Below are 15,938 nucleotides of genomic sequence, written 5' to 3' on the forward strand. Positions count from 1 at the left end.
AAGAAAATTATGTTGGACACAGATTAAACATAATATAATGGTTCACAACATTTATTTATTTTTCTCACAATGCCACAGCAAACATATATCAGCAGTGCAGATCATATCAACCTGCCCTTTTAACAACAGCCAGTGTTTCTTTATAGGTTATACTGCTCCATCTGAGCTTCACCTACACGGATCAGAAATAGGAATGATTACACGGGGTGACTCTGCAGGGTTAGTCTATGTTTGCTCATATTTGCTGGTCCCGAAATTTGCTTTTTGGTCAATAGTTAAACCATATTATAGCTGAAATCCACTATGTAATACTGACATGTGTGTTTCAGTATTTCACAAAGTAAAGACTAATTTAGTGTGCTAAAGCTGGGTGTCATCAAAATAAAGTGCACATCGTGTGTCTGTAATGACGGTAACAGTAATTGACTTGGTAATAAATTAATAACAGAAAAACACATGATTGATCTGTACTCTAGCTCATCCAGAGGAAAGGAGGTCTATTTCTTGGCTTTGCCCTGAGCAGCCACAGCTTCCATGGCCTTCTTGACAGTCTCCTCATCCCCCAGGAACTGCATGGGTCCTAAAGGCTTCAGGTTCTTGTCCAGCTCGTACACGATGGGGATACCTGTTGGCAGGTTCAGCTCCATGATGGCCTCCTCGGACATACCTTGTACAAAAGTAAAATATATTCAGAGTTTAGGGTTTATTTGCATTGAAATGCTTTTTAAAATTTCATCAGACTTAGACATAATAGTTTTATTTCAAGTAGTTTATCAGGTTCTGAGCTGAGGTCAGCAAAGTATTCTATTGAATTACCTTGACACAGAGATGACGGTTATATTTTCAAGTTATCTAATCATCAAACGCACTTTTACGCACATACCTTGTGCATTAATCCTTTCCAATGGTCTGAAGAAAGTTAACATAATCATTCCTTATGACCAAATAATTGCAACTCAATAATCTGTTAAATTCACATTTTGTTTCATTTTTTGTGCATCACAGATAGGATGCACATCTTTTTAAGTGAACACCCTATTTAGTGAAATACAAACAATGAAGCACCCACGCATTCGTTTATGATAAACCTTAAGGTTGTATAAGTTAGAAATAAATAACGTAAAAAAATATTCATTTCAAATTGTTTAATTTTTTCCAAAACTCATTTATTCAATGTTGGATCATTTGAGGGGTATTTATGAGTACAAATTAATTCCTTATACTTTATGGCTTTGGAATATTGTGAGAAACAATCAAATCTTCGATGCTTGACTTTAACATAGGGTTTATACCCTATGTTAAAGTTTAAAGTGCCATACGTTTATACGTATGGCACTGGGAAGTGGCTTAAAAGTATCTGCTCTGTCTCTTACCCTCAAGGTGCTTGACGATGCCTCGGAGACTGTTGCCATGGGCAGCAATCAGCACCCTCTTTCCTTCTTTGATCTGAGGAACGATCTCTTCGTTCCAGAAAGGCAGAGCCCTGGCGATGGTGTCCTTTAGACTCTCACAGCTGGGAAGCTGGTCCTCTGTTAGGTCGGAGTAACGACGGTCCTACAACAGAAGAAGAAAGTTGTCAATTGTGTTGCCTTACACTGACGTGATAAAGATGTCTGCATGTAAGACAAAACATGTTTTCCAGTGCTCCCACCTTGCTTATGGACTGATAGAAGTCATGCCCCTCTTCCATGCATGGAGGAGGAATGTCAAAGGAGCGCCTCCAGATCTTGACCTGCGCCTCTCCGTGTATGGCTGCTGTTTCAGCCTTGTTCAGACCTGTCAGGCCACCGTAGTGGCGCTCATTCAGGCGCCAGGTCCGGTGGACAGGCAGCCACATCTGATCGATGCTGTCCAGAACAAACCACAGGGTGCGGATGGCCCTCTTAAGGACAGAGGTGTAGCAGATATCAAATTCATAGCCGGCATCTGAAGTGATCAGAGACAAGACATGAAAAGAGAGAGGTTTCATTAAAGTGTAAGAGCAGGGCAGCAGACACATACAATGTGTCTTTTAACACAAAGGAAACATCAGCATTGTTTATTGCTTCTCTCGCAACATCTTTTGCTTTTGCTTAGTCAGGGGCAGGGCCACACCAGGGGACACTGGCAGGCTGGGGGCTCTGCAGGACGGGCCTGCAGAAGATCTTTGGGTCACAAGAAATGGAATACATTAAATAAAACACTGTGAAGCTCAGTGAATGGCAACATTTCACTCAGCCAACAGCAGTAATCTATACTATAACAAAGGCTCCTTTGCTCTGCAGTCTGGCCCCATTTCTCTTAGTGACAGATCTGAAGCAATAATCATGTCATCAGATGACCACATTTAGATTTGGTTTACATAAATAATTAACACCAATAATTATAATCAGTATACATTATTTATCCCTGCATGGGGAAAATTAGATAAAATAACAATAAAATGAAGTGCATCTGCTGGCTTGCTCACTTTTTCCTCAAGACATCCAAGAAATGACATCCAAATGATGTGTAGGTGCTGTACATTTGAAAATGTACCGACAATCCAGTTACATCTTTTTGGATATTTCTTAATAGATGGATGGCACCATCACTTCCCCATTTACTTATTTTATAAATTCACCACACAATGGATATTATGCAATTCCTAAAATATATTGCAAGTGTCTTAGGTAGGACACGAAGAACATAAAGACTCAGAAAGTGAGTGCCATAATGTATGATCAAGCCATTTTGCAATTGCAGCATCTACATTCTCCAGTTTGTTATAAGTTCATGCAGCCTAATAAACACAGATGATTGGTCACTGCTGGCTAGTGCTTTGTCGCAGTGGGCCCTGCTACCTGTTGTCTCCTTATTCAGCAGAGTTGCATAACAAGCCCTGTCTTAATCCAATGACCGAGAGAAAAAGCCCGATTACGCCGTGTGTCTTTGATCATCTGGTACCTTTCAGGGCCTGCCCTCCTCTCTTTGCCTCGTGTTCTCCCGTGTCACTCAGGTCCGCGTCGAACCAGCCGCAGAATCGATTCTCCTGGTTCCAGCAGCTCTCTCCATGGCGGATTAGCACCAGTTTGTAGGCAGCCATCCTCACACCGATGCCCTCTGCGCTGTATTTCCGGGAAAAGTGACTCTGGTTAAAATGGGGCAGCAACGCCGGCAGATGTGTCCTGATTTCGCTGCAACACAAAAGACGGCGACAAAGAAGCGAGCGCAGTATTTTTGTGGTTCTAAAGGGATGTTCTGATGGCACTTTGTGTGAGGAGTTGGCTGATCTGTCCGAACTTGACAGATCTCACGACACGAGCTCTCTTCCTGCCGGTTTCCACCAATCAGAGGACGAGCTGTGTCTGCCGGAGGAGGAGGAGGAGAAGGAGGAGGATGCGAACAGAGGCACGTCCACACGCCCAGCACTGCATCCTGCAGGCCTGGAAAACTGCCTTTTGTGGTAGTATCAGATATTTTATAGTAGGCTAATACTAAAGCACAGTGTAAAAGTTGTTTGTTTTGAAGTAACTGCCCTGTATTCAAAATCTAAGCACCAACATAGGATTTGTGTAGATCAAGAAATTAAAGTAGTTTACCAATTATGCAAAATAGCCCAATTTAAAAATAATAACAGTGGATGATAATTAGTGATGTGACAATGTGTTTTTCACTTTAATGTTACTGTTGCCAATTTGTAGTGGGTGAAGCAATGTGTCATCACTTTATAGCCTACAGCATATACTGTAGGTTAAACAATAATTATACATATTCATTTATTAGTTGACTTATATGTATAGCCCCAAACATTGACAAACACAAACAAACAGTTTTGAAAAGTATGTGTTTGAATGTGGTGTCGTTTAACGGTATAAGGCAGAGACATAAAAGAGTATTTATTCTTAATTTGCAGTTTGCTCACAAGGATTTATGAGGACATCATGAACTTGTGAGATGGACTTCCCCAACTATGACAAACACTGACTGAATTACACATTTTCTTTCCAAAGCAAGTCATGTGGTTTAAACATCCTTCAACAACCCTTACTTCAAATCAGAATCAAAGTGCCAACTGAGTATGACACTGCATTTAGAGATCTTTTATATAACATTGGTGACATTGGACATTTCAATTGGGGCAATTTAAGTTTGCCAACTAAATGTACATTTGTCATGTGTTTCTCATTGGAAAACTGCCCTTGAACATAGTATTTAATTGTCCAGGGACACACACAGAATATAATTAAACACTTAATGAGATGAATGAGTTTCTTCAAAGAAAGAACGTTTTAAATGACATAAGGCCAACATAGTTTGTCAATATTTATCGGTTTAAAAATGGATAACAAAACAGTTATTCTTCAACACTGTAAAAGTCACGGGTGATTCATTTGTCACCAAATGCTTTTTTTTTTATTGAGGTAATTGATTGAATTAAATGTGCTCTCACGTGCCTTCCGTGGGTTGAATGATTGTGACGAATCAGCGGAAGAGATTAGGTTGTTGACAGGACCTTTTAAACGCTGATTGGTTAAAAATCAAAATACTCAACAGGTCCCGCCTCTCCCCGGAAGCTGACAGTCACCTGACTTTTCTTTTTTCTCCGTGTTTCCTTGTTAGCCAGCTTCAGTATTAGCCAACAAAACAACGGCCACACTGACTTATTCCATTTCGTCCTAGTTTGTCTTTCTTGTCCTTCTCCAGGAGTTAAAACTTCTTATTTACCTCCAACATCATGGACGAGACGAGTCCGCTCGTCTCTCCGCTCCGGGACTCGGGAGATTTCAGCTACTGTCCCACAGAGCCCACCAGTCCCCGGGGCGCGTTTGGAAGCACCCCGGGCTCGGTGGTCCGTATCCCGGCAGGCAGTCCGGGGCGCAGCCGGGAGAGACAGCCGCTCCTGGACCGGGGCAGCTCGCCGCGGGAGCCGCACAGGAACGAGTTCCCGGAGGATCCCGAGTTCAGAGACATCATCCGAAAGGCCGAGCGAGCCATCGAGGAGGGCATCTACCCGGAGAGGATCTACCAGGGATCTAGTGGGAGCTACTTTGTCAAAGACTCACAGGGGGTAAGAGCAGAAGCTGCTAACTTGCATACACCGATCACCCACTGTTGCTGTCAGGCTAACGGTTCCTGTAGCTGTCTTATGACTGGTTTAAAGTGTGTGTGATGCAATGGCTGCAGGACTGTTTTGAAAAAAGTATTGGCCGCTTCTAGGAAAGGCAAAGGCCTCTTCCAACTAGCCTGGGATGACATGGCAAATAGGCTGTGCACTGCCAACTTTATATACACAGTCTATGATGCCAACACAAGAGGAATGAGATTTACTACCAAACGACCAACTCCTATAACAAGGTTATTTATTACTAAAGATATTATAACACTTAAAGTATTGAGTTACAATACGCAATGTCTAAACAAAAAGAACATTTTAAATGAGTTATCTAAAAAATGAGTAAACTAGCTGGATAAATTACTTGCTAAATGTATTCATTGTTGTCAAACTCATCTTGTAGCATGACTAGAGTTTAGGGTACTGTGTATACTCTCCAGGTGATGCACATCTGTTTGGAAACATAATCATCATCACATTTTAGTATTCCCGGCTTACTCCCTAATCCTGTTGCTTTTCTCCCCATGAAAAGATCTTTTCATCAACGAAACTGTGGCTTTGCTGTTCAGATCCTTCTAAGGCAGGTAGTCTTTAAGTGAAGGTCCACCAGCTGTCACTATGGTGTGTCAACAATAGCTCATAGATAAGAAGCGTGTCATCCATTATTTCCGTTGTCTCTCCTGATTTTCCCCCAGTCTTGCAGTTCTGGGTTAAAGGGCTTGAGTATCTATTCAAAAATAAGATGCTGATCTGGTTTGTTTTAGTTTCACAAACTGCTACACATGGACAACTATTGAGCCTTTCTTTGTATCCTTTCTTTCTAAGTATTAAACGTATTCTCAGCTGCATGTTGGAGCTTTTTGTCCAATGACCCACGTCCCTTGCCCCTCCCACCTCTTTGCTTTTCTTTCTTTAGTCACCAGTGTGCCAAGTAGTCATGTGCTTCCTCTCTGTGAGGATATAGTGTGTGTGTGTGTGTGTGTGTGTGTGTGTGTGTGTGTGTGTGTGTGTGTGTGTGTGTGTGTGTGTGTGTGTGTGTGTGTGTGTGTGTGTGTGTGTGTGTGTGTGTGTGTGTGTGTGTGTGTGTGTGGGTGTGTGGTGTGTGTGTGTGTGTGTGTGTGTGTGTGTGTGTGTGTGTGTGTGTGTGTGTGTGTGTGTGTGTGTGTGTGTGTGTGTGTGTGTGTGTGTGTGTGTGTGTGTGTGTGTGTGTGTGTGTGTGTGTGTGTGTGTGTGTGTGTGTGTGTGTGTGTGTGTGTGTGTGTGTGTGTGTGTGTGTGTGTGTGAGCTTCTCTTTTGGACAACTTCTATTTGTTTCAGCTACAGTAAATGTTTACATAGACAACGTTTCACTTTCTAAGAAGTGAAATTTGAAACCACTTCCTGATAATCAGCCTATTCACAGTCCCTCTTCGAGCTTTGTATGTTTCAGATGTGTTTTCAAGTTTGCAGAGGAGAGTGATGACAAGGAATTTAAATATTTAGTTGTTTATTTCTCGACCAAACCCATCCCTAAACGTTCCTTTTCTTTATCCTTTTGGATACCGATCCTCTGTCGTCTCTCCCTTTCCTGGTCTCATTGTCCCCACTCTGCCTCCCTCCACAGAAAATCATTGGCGTGTTCAAACCTAAAAATGAAGAGCCCTATGGCCAGCTGAATCCAAAGTGGACCAAGTGGCTCCAGAAACTGTGTTGTCCCTGTTGTTTTGGCCGTGACTGTTTGGTCCTGAACCAGGGTTACCTCTCGGAGGCCGGGGCCAGCCTTGTTGACCAGAAACTGGAACTCAACATCGTTCCCAGGACCAAGGTACGGACACACAGTGCTGCCTCTGCATCACCAGAAAAACTAACCATTTGGAAAAGTACTGCCTCTCTTAATCACTCTTTTGCACTCTAGGTGGTTTACTTGGCTAGTGAAACATTCAACTACAGTGCCATAGACAGGGTGAAGTCTAGAGGAAAGAGGCTAGCCCTGGAGAAGGTGCCTAAAGTGGGCCAGCGTTTCCACAGAATTGGACTGCCACCCAAGGTAATATGATAAAATCTTGTTTACTTAAGGTGATTTTTTTAATGTATATTTTTAATTCATCCAGTGATCTGGGACTTTCAATAAAAGAAAAACGTTTATTTGAAGAACATTTGCTGTGTCTAAAGAGTCTTTCGCATACAGTTCTTGGTACATTTCCATCAACAATTTCTGGCACCGCAAAGGTTTTTTTTATCATTCTTGTATGCTCTACATCCAGGATTATTTTGTACCTCTTTAATATTATATTATTATAAAATTGTATTATCATACTTAACACAGCAATTCATATCGATGCCAACTGCCATCAAACGTAAGGGAGTACAATTGTCGTAGGTCTTAATCACTTCAATATGGTGCAGATGAACAACATTTAAGACGCAGTATGGACCTTATTGTATCCGTCTGGTGGAAGCAAACATATTATTTTCAACATGGTGGTCTAGGTGCTGTTTTTTTGCCAATGTATTTAAGACACTATAAGTTTGCGAGATAAGTCAAATCACTCGCACATTACTTTAAAAGCGTAAATATGTTGCAGATTAAAGAAAGTCATCAGTGGAGTTATGATCTGTTGGCTTGCTCCACATTAAAGAAGATTTGTCAGCCTTTCGCCATTCTTAACGTGCTTTTCTCTGCATGTCCTACACTGACAGAAACCGACTTTCCTATTTAAATATCCTTGCGCCCATTCACACATGACACCAATGCAGAGAATGTTGCTGCACACATCAATATGTGTGAAATTAAAACCCTGATCTGTTGCATTCCCACCAGGTCGGCTCCTTCCAGCTCTTCGTCGATGGATACAAGGATGCAGATTTCTGGCTGCGGAGGTTTGAAGCGGAGCCTCTGCCTGAAAACACCAACCGTCAGCTGCAGCTGCAGTTTGAGCGCCTCGTAGTCCTCGATTACATCATCAGAAACACAGGCATGTAGTCACTCTGTGCAGCGCTGTCAGGGCTCTTTCACCATAACACGCAATGCACTCAGCAAAGTAAACATGTGCACTTTAATGGGTTAGTTATTAAGATGTTGTCATACAGAGTCAATTAGAGTCTTTTCCATAGCTTTTAAAGTATATGATCATTTGGGTTGTTTAAATTTGAATTAATTATTTGTTTGCATTCTAGACAGGGGAAATGATAACTGGTTGCTGAAGTATGACTGTCCCATGGACACAGTTGGGAGTAAGGTAAGGACACACAGAAACAGCCATAGTCTTGACGTTCATTTTCTACAATGCTGTTGGCCGTAATGGCTGAATATGTATTTTTTTTAAATATTTGTCTCTGTAGGACACAGACTGGGTGGTAGTAAAGGATCCCATCATCAAGCTGGCAGCTATAGACAACGGCCTGGCCTTCCCCCTCAAACACCCGGACTCCTGGAGAGCCTGTAAGCACCTAGTAGTGATTGTTTTTAACCAATCACTGCTCACCTACGGCAGGGTGATGCATTTGAACAACCTGTGTCCAGTGAAGGCATTATATTTGTTTGGCAATATTAATACTTACTTAGTGCTCCTTTTTTCATCATATTTTGATTGCAGTCAAGCCTCTGTATTATTAACTCTCCCGCTCGTCCATGATCATTAAGACCCAGTGTAATTTCCATTCACCAGACCCTTTCTACTGGGCGTGGCTATCCCAAGCCAAAGTTCCTTTCTCCCAAGAAATCAGAGAACTGGTCCTGCCCAAGCTCTCTGACCCAAATTTCATCAAAGACCTGGAAGAGGATTTGTACGAACTTTTTAAGGTATGAAAGGACCTGTCAGCCTTTTTGCACAGCATGAAGTTAGAATAATCAGAGCGAATGCAGTGTAAGATTGTTGATTGATTGTGGAAATTATAACAAGGGAAAATGCAACATGAAGAAGAGGATGAGACCGTTCTGGGGCTGTAAAACATGATCTCTAACATGTTGTACTGTGTCCTGCAGAAAGACCCTGGTTTCGACAGAGGACAGTTTCACAAACAAGTAGCTGTAATGAGGGGGCAGGTGAGTTCTCTTCTCTCCTTTGACACACATGTGACTAAATGGTATTCCCTGGAGGAATCTCAACAGGCATAAATGTGCCTTGATGTTTTAGGGCTTGTTTCTACACAGTTTTGTTTCCTTAATTCCGTATAGTAAACGAGGTACACACCTGAGTTTTTTCCAAAAAAGGAAAATGCCTCTTCATTATGAAAGGATAAAAAGGCCCCAACTTGTGGCCCCACGCAAAGTTATATGATGAGGCTCTCTGTGTCGCTCCCTCCGCAAAATGAGTGAAAACCTGCGTGGTCGGGTGGGGCGGCCCTGCACGGCAGGTATGGGAGAAAGTTGGTTATTTTTTGTCCATTATTTTGATATTTTTCTTTTTTCATTTTTCTTTATGTGGCGTGGGCCATTTTTGTTTAAATTCATCATGAGGTAAAACTAGCTTAACTAGTTTCTTTACAGTTAAGCAACAACATCAAATTTGACCGCCATCATAGTCTTTATCGATAAAAAGTAAGCAATTTTTGACAAGTTCCCAAACACTTCAAAGATCACGGATGTCCCCATAGGAATTTAAAGACCTGAATACACAGCTACGTTGAAATGTGGCGCTAAAGAAACTCTTTCTTTCCCCTTCTTTATCCCAAGATCCTGAACCTGTGCCAAGCCCTGAAGGACGGTAAAACCCCCCTGCAGTTGGTCCAGATGCCCCCAGTAATCGTGGAAACAGCCAGAGCACCTCAAAGAGCCAACAGCGAGTCGTACACACAGAGTTTCCAGAGCAGAAGACCCTTCTTCACCTGGTGGTAAAAGTGAAGAAGAAGAAGGAGGAGGAACTGCAGGAAGCAGGAGCGAGGGAAGGAGCGAAAAAACTGTCGGAGAAAAATAAGATCATGAAAATGAAAATTATTATCGACCTGCCCTCCTCTGATGAGTGAGTGGGTGGAGAGAGGAGGCCAAAAGAGGAAGAATTTCACAACATATCTGTCCTGTTTGCCTTGTGCCTTGCGTGGATGTCAATGAAGGGTAACGCCTAAATGATAAAGATTCTGTACATTTCTGCAAGAAAATTTCTATTTTCAGTGCAGTGTCAGACTTTTCTTTTGGACTCCTGAGTAAGTGCACGTCAAGTTTGCCCACACACGTGCACGCCAGTCAACAGCCTATCACGCTTTCTTTTTGGATGGGAGGTGTTGCATTCCATGTTTGTTTTGTCTTCATATCTCCGCCTTTTTTAATATTCACCTGCATATTCCCTCCCACACAGTTAAAAGCCTGGGGCTGGCAAAAGCAGGGGTGAAGATATTTTTAACAAATAAGAGAAGTGTTCATTTTGGTGAAGTCTAAACGATTAAGGAACTGGGCTTTCAGTTGTGTCATTACACCATGAACAATCATGGCCTCACAGTTACTCATTGCACCTCCTAACTGTTCGGATTGGGATCTGCAAGTCATCTTGGGTGATAAGCAGAGGCTATTTTGGCGAAAGACACAAACTGTTTGCTTAAGCTGAGATAACTGTGACCTTCCTTCCTCCACTGATGCGTGAAATCATTTGTGAAGATGAGAAAATGATACCGTCTGGAAGAGGAGGGTGTGGAGGGGGGTCGGTGATTCCCTGTCCACACACTCCTTTATTCTCTCACGGACATGTTGATTTTTTGTTAATTTTCTGGCTCTAAGAGTGGACCTCAACAACATAGGTTACTTACTGCTGTACAGAACTGACATGAAATGTATTGTGACAATGCACTGTATAATTTGTATGTAATATTTAATGATAGATTATAATTAAACATATTCCGCTAATACAGATGACTTGTGTGTTTATGGATGAGAACAGTTTACAGTCTCGCAACTCAAATGGAAAAGACATCCAGACTTTATTGTATTCTGTTGATATTACACTGGAAATTATTACATTTGCTGGTCTTGGTATGATCTGACAATCATACGCTGATAGTTGTCCAACATGTTTGCATTAATCAACTTTTATACTTCAAGTTTTGTATCAGCAACTCAGGAAAAAAAAGGATAACTAGGTTTCCATTACTGAATTTTGAGGGGGAAAAAAACAACAGGATTACCCCCAAGATGTTTAGCATTTGCAAAAAGAGGTGGATGGTAACACCTATGTGTAATGATGAACCTGAGAGGATTATCACTTGACCCAGTTCCCTTCAGCGCTTTGAATTGTTCTGCCGTCTTTCACCGTATTGTTTTGGTTTTATGGCACGCAACTTTTCTGTTTTGGTCCCGTTTAGCGTTTCTCATTACAATGTGAACTGTTTTTCTGAATGACCTCAAAATCCAAAGAGATGCTCTAAATTAAATGCTAGAGTAAGAGCTGTTATGAAAGCAAACATTTCCTGTTTAGTTTAATCCAAGTTACCCCTAATTATGTGAATGCGACCTACGCACAATTGCCTGATGGTTCTCTCTTAGGCAGCCAGAATGCATCGGATGAATCATCTTGGAGGCCATATCAGTTCCCATGATCCTGGAGAAACCTTATGTATACAGTCTATGGGAGAATCACATTGTCCAGGATCAAAAGGCTGTTGAACAACTGCAACGTCCTAAGGTGCCAGCTTTTCTCTGAATTTTTTGATAATAATGTGTCACCAAAGTAATCCTGAAGGGGACAACAAAGTTTGTAAAAGGCTTCATGGGAACCCAATAACCGATAACATATTTCAGATTATACTGCAGAATTGTCTGGAGAGCCATCATGAAGCTAATTTGGCGATCAAATAGTTTCACTGCACCATTTTGTTATAACCACACCGCCCTGTAGACTCGCACCACCATTTTGACATTCTGTGGCACTTAATTTCTCCTCTGACAAATCTAATTGTGTGTGTGTGTGTGTGTGTGTGTGTGTGTGTGTGTGTGTGTGTGTGTGTGTGTGTGTGTGTGTGTGTGTGTGTGTGTGTGTGTGTGTGTGTGTGTGTGTGTGTGTGTGAGAAAGGAGAGTCTTGTGAGGTCATGCTGAGTGTTAGGAAATTGACAATTTACACACTGCATTTCATGACATGGAAGGAGTCTCGAATCAAGTTAGACTGGGCCTTCAACACTTCAACTGATTGTTTATAAAAATGAATGATAAATAATGGTATAGAGAACAGAGAGATTAAAGGAAGCTCTCTTCTGTTAAACTCCTCATCTGCCTCTCACTTTTCACATCCTTTACTTTTTGCTGGCCTCATGCCATTTGACACAGTCGCTAACCTGAGATAAGCTGATGGTTTGAGCCACTTGTTTTCTCCTTTTCTCTCTGAGCTGATACCTGCTTTATTCCTTGCTCGAACCTGGAGCCTCACCAAGGCCATGGGCCAGCCCTTACTCTTCCCCTCAGTCCTCCCTTTCCTTCTCTTTTGCTTCTTCTCCCCTCTAAAATCAGCATCCGACCCTCGCCAAACCAGCTGTAAAGATGTACGAGCATCCAGACTTCCTGATTCACCTCAGAGGAAGTGCATGCTGGGCCATGTTGCAAAGATGGACAGCTTCCATGTGGTTATTTAAGGATAGGAGGACAATATCAAGGGGGAGGTGGCTGAGGAGGGGAAGGAGAGAGACCAAATTGGTCCAAGTAATGAGATCACAGACACAATTACAGCTCAAGCCTTCAGCCAGACGACACGTTTCCATGGCTGCAACCAAAATACCTAATTACTTTTTTCCCCTGATAAAGTCTGATCTCATTAGTAATTTATTTAGGTGGTCAGCCATTTTCTTGATTAAAGTTTAGCCATTAAATGGACATACAATGTGTAAAACAACCAGCAATGTCTTTCACAGTTTTCCATAGCCCAAGTTGTTTTACTTTGACCTTGTTCTACTGTCGAAACCCAAAGAGATGTAATCTAACGTCGATATGGACAGAACAAAACTGAAAATGTTGGATTTGAGAAGCTAAAATTGGTAGATTTATTTATTCTTAGCTTTTTGGAGATACTAACATGCAAGTAAAAGGGAAACAAGATTGTTTTTTTCCGCGGCATAGTAGCTTACAGTATATGGCATACATTCAAGTGGATAGCTATAGAATAGTAAAAGTATTCAATTGTTAGGCTAAGTAAACCACAAGAAGCTTCACATGGTTTTGCAAATGTTCAGTTTTTATGTTTTATGTAATTTCCTTTTAACATCTCCTTTAATTAACTTTTTTCCAGAGTCCTTGCTATTTTACTTTTCTTTGACAGTTTCTTTCTTTTTTCTTTTTTACAGCTGTAGCCTACCTTATCAAGTACCATTATACTAAATAACTTTTACTTTAAAAGAAAAACCTGTGTAATTAAACACCGTGATGATAACGAACGTGCTTCCCTATACTAATGACACAATGTAGCCTACCACAGGCAAAAAAACAGACATTAGGACAGTCATCAACGCAGCATTTAGGTTTAACCTTCACACAAGCTAATGCTGAGCCGACCCACTTTCAACAGCACATCGAGCGGGTTGGGAAAGGGAAAGAATAATCAAGAGAAGTAATCCATTAATGACGTCAGCGTTCACCTCAGACATTACTTTCTTGGTTTCTGATATTTTTGTTTTCAATTTCTACAAAAACTGCAGCACATTACGTCGAGAGATGCAAGGGAAGTCAAAGTAATCAAATATAATGTCATCTTAGTTTTCTTGGCCTATTTAGCATTTCTATTTGCAAAGTTGTTATTATATTCCCTTTAAATAAGTAGAAGTAAGCTAAAGTTACAACGTTTCTAACACTGTTTAGGCTTACATTGGTGACAGCTTGTGTAACAATTGGCCACCAAGTAGTAGCCATTTTCATATACCATCACTGTTATGGTGATGACCATGTGTTTAATTTGGGAATTTGGCTACTCAGACTCCAGCCTGTAGCTACACTGAATATAAATATATTTAAGGCACATGTTGCATTAAGAATAAGTAAAAAAAGAAAGTTAAAAGTGTAGAGGGAGTGTCAGACGTATTTGTTTAAAAAATAAAGGTGGAAAGGTAGCTTGGCACGAGTGTAAAAGGCTAAACAAAAATAATTTTTAAATGTTTTCTCTGAATAGGCTAATGCTGTTTAGAAAATGTTGTAAGAACAAGAACCATTTCTGTCACACAGAACTGCCTGGACCCTGAACTCATCATTAATTTGTGTTCTTATAGAGCCTGAAGGCAACCTAATTAAAATCAGATGTTTAACAGGTGTGTCATTGTTACTTCAGGTGCGCGTGGAGGGAGGATTCCACTAAAAACCTCCAACGGTGGTTTATCTGGTGTCAGAAGCAGAAACAGGCCTGTGTCTTTTAAAGCCAAACATGAGTGGACTTTTTGCCGGACTGCTGAGGGCTCGGTGGACTCTTGCTAACCGAACAGGTGTGATGATTAGACAACGAGCAACGTATATCAAGTCCAAACCACCGAAAGATAAGATCGGCGCTGCGGTAAGTTTGCTAAATTAGCCCTGATACGTTTTTCAGTGGCCTACATGCTAACTGTCCTCCCTTTCAAGTGTAGCTGACGAAGTTTTAAAAACAAAAACTTGTGCAAGTGAAATGTCTCTTTCCTCGCAGGAATCTATGTTCGTGCTGACTGTGATGACTGTGACCATCCTCGGGCCTTCTGGTTGGATACTTGCGCACTTGGACTATTATAAAAGCCGTGGCTAATGGACGAGGCCATGAACGCACAGTTTACATGTGTTAAAGCCAGACTTCCTGATGTCAAAAATGCTATTTGAACCTCTCCTGATATTTTGTAAACATAATAAAATGTAGTTTCTCAAGTTCACGTTGTCAGTTTGTTTCTATTTGTGTCCTTACCTGGCAGCAGAGGTGGGACAAATACTCATATCGTGTCCTTAAAGGTAGGGTATAGGTAAGAATGGAGAAACCAGCTCGAGTGCGCTAGAATTAGAAATTACACAACCGGACCAAATCTGCGCCTTCCTTCAGACTTCCAGAGCCCCTCGTCCTCCAACACACACGGACGCGCACATGACCAATAAGGGCATGAGATGGAAGGCTGACAGGCAGGTAGGCCATCCAGTTATTTTTAGCCGGGCCGGCTCAGATGATTTGTCGTGCTTTTTACAGCGCCACGGCTTCCAAAGATGAACTTTTCTTTATGTATTTATTGTCAAAGCATTTCATGTATTCATTGCCTATCGGGATGTTAAGTGTTCCTGAAGTGAATTACTTACCCCACCTTTAAAGTAAAAGTACAAGTACCTAGTGTAGGAATACTCTGTTAAAAGTACAAGTCCTGCTTTGAAAATGTTACACAAGTACAAAAGTATTGGCATCAAAATATACTTAAAGAACCAAAAGTAAGCCTATTCACGATGCAGATTGGTCTGAGCTCCAACAAGCCGTTTAGGACAGTGTGAATACACACAGGCCTACTATACAGAGATGCTATATGAGAAACCAATGTGATTTTGGAAAATTGCACAATATAAATCTATTTTAGTAGACCTCAACAATGGAAATATGATCAGTAGAAATGGCCATGGGACCTTTAACATCATAACACTCACCTGTTTTCGGCCCAAACCACGCCCCTACACACTCCCCCTCCGTGACGGAGTGAACTCCGTGGAGTGACACATGAAACTCCCTCCTGTCAGATGGAGTAAATACAGAGGCAAGCTTTGGCACAAACTCCCCTCTCTCCGGCAGAAACAGGAAATGCCGTAACTGTATAACGGTTTCAAATCAGCATCTCTTTGACAACATTTGAAAAATAAATAAAACTCCAAACATCTTTAATTGTGTAAAGCTCTTTTAGTTTTAAACCTGATGTTTATAAGCTTCTTAGTTTTTGCAACAATCTGTAAATATACACAACTTTATAATAAAATGCACACATTTACCTTTT

At 41.3% G+C, this 15,938-nt stretch overlaps 2 protein-coding genes across 2 annotated transcripts; one reads left to right on the forward strand and one right to left on the reverse strand.

The window, feature by feature from the left end:
* Positions 1-35: 35 nt before the first annotated feature.
* pgam1b (phosphoglycerate mutase 1b) lies at positions 36-3,355 on the reverse strand. The gene is made up of 4 exons (XM_034103564.2): positions 2,926-3,355; positions 1,652-1,926; positions 1,374-1,554; positions 36-667 (listed from the first exon to the last, which is right to left on the reverse strand). The coding sequence occupies exons 1-4, from the start codon at positions 3,062-3,064 to the stop codon at positions 498-500; spliced, it is 765 nt and encodes a 254-aa protein (XP_033959455.1). The 5' UTR covers positions 3,065-3,355; the 3' UTR covers positions 36-497.
* A 349-nt stretch (positions 3,356-3,704) lies between these two features.
* On the forward strand, positions 3,705-10,891 carry pi4k2a (phosphatidylinositol 4-kinase type 2 alpha). Its single transcript, XM_071206822.1, has 9 exons — positions 3,705-5,029; positions 6,678-6,878; positions 6,969-7,100; positions 7,875-8,032; positions 8,235-8,292; positions 8,396-8,495; positions 8,722-8,855; positions 9,039-9,098; positions 9,729-10,891. The coding sequence occupies exons 1-9, from the start codon at positions 4,697-4,699 to the stop codon at positions 9,888-9,890; spliced, it is 1,338 nt and encodes a 445-aa protein (XP_071062923.1). The 5' UTR covers positions 3,705-4,696; the 3' UTR covers positions 9,891-10,891.
* The last annotated feature ends 5,047 nt before the right edge of the window (positions 10,892-15,938 follow it).

This window comes from Pseudochaenichthys georgianus, chromosome 1 (genome assembly GCF_902827115.2).
Source record: "Pseudochaenichthys georgianus chromosome 1, fPseGeo1.2, whole genome shotgun sequence".
NCBI classification, from domain to species: domain Eukaryota; kingdom Metazoa; phylum Chordata; class Actinopteri; order Perciformes; family Channichthyidae; genus Pseudochaenichthys; species Pseudochaenichthys georgianus.

Bases quoted from the DNA above. Each gene is read 5' to 3' on its own strand.
- pgam1b (XM_034103564.2), bottom strand. From the start codon at position 3,064: ATGGCTGCCTACAAACTGGTGCTAATCCGCCATGGAGAGAGCTGCTGG. The intron at 1,927-2,925 runs GTACCAGATGAT...TGATCACTTCAG, and splicing joins AGGAGGGCAGGCCCTGAAAG to ATGCCGGCTATGAATTTGAT. The intron at 668-1,373 runs GTAAGAGACAGA...CTTTTGTACAAG, and splicing joins CATCGTCAAGCACCTTGAGG to GTATGTCCGAGGAGGCCATC.
- pi4k2a (XM_071206822.1), top strand. From the start codon at position 4,697: ATGGACGAGACGAGTCCGCTCGTCTCTCCGCTCCGGGACTCGGGAGAT. The intron at 8,856-9,038 runs GTATGAAAGGAC...TGTGTCCTGCAG, and splicing joins ATTTGTACGAACTTTTTAAG to AAAGACCCTGGTTTCGACAG. The intron at 9,099-9,728 runs GTGAGTTCTCTT...CTTTATCCCAAG, and splicing joins TAGCTGTAATGAGGGGGCAG to ATCCTGAACCTGTGCCAAGC.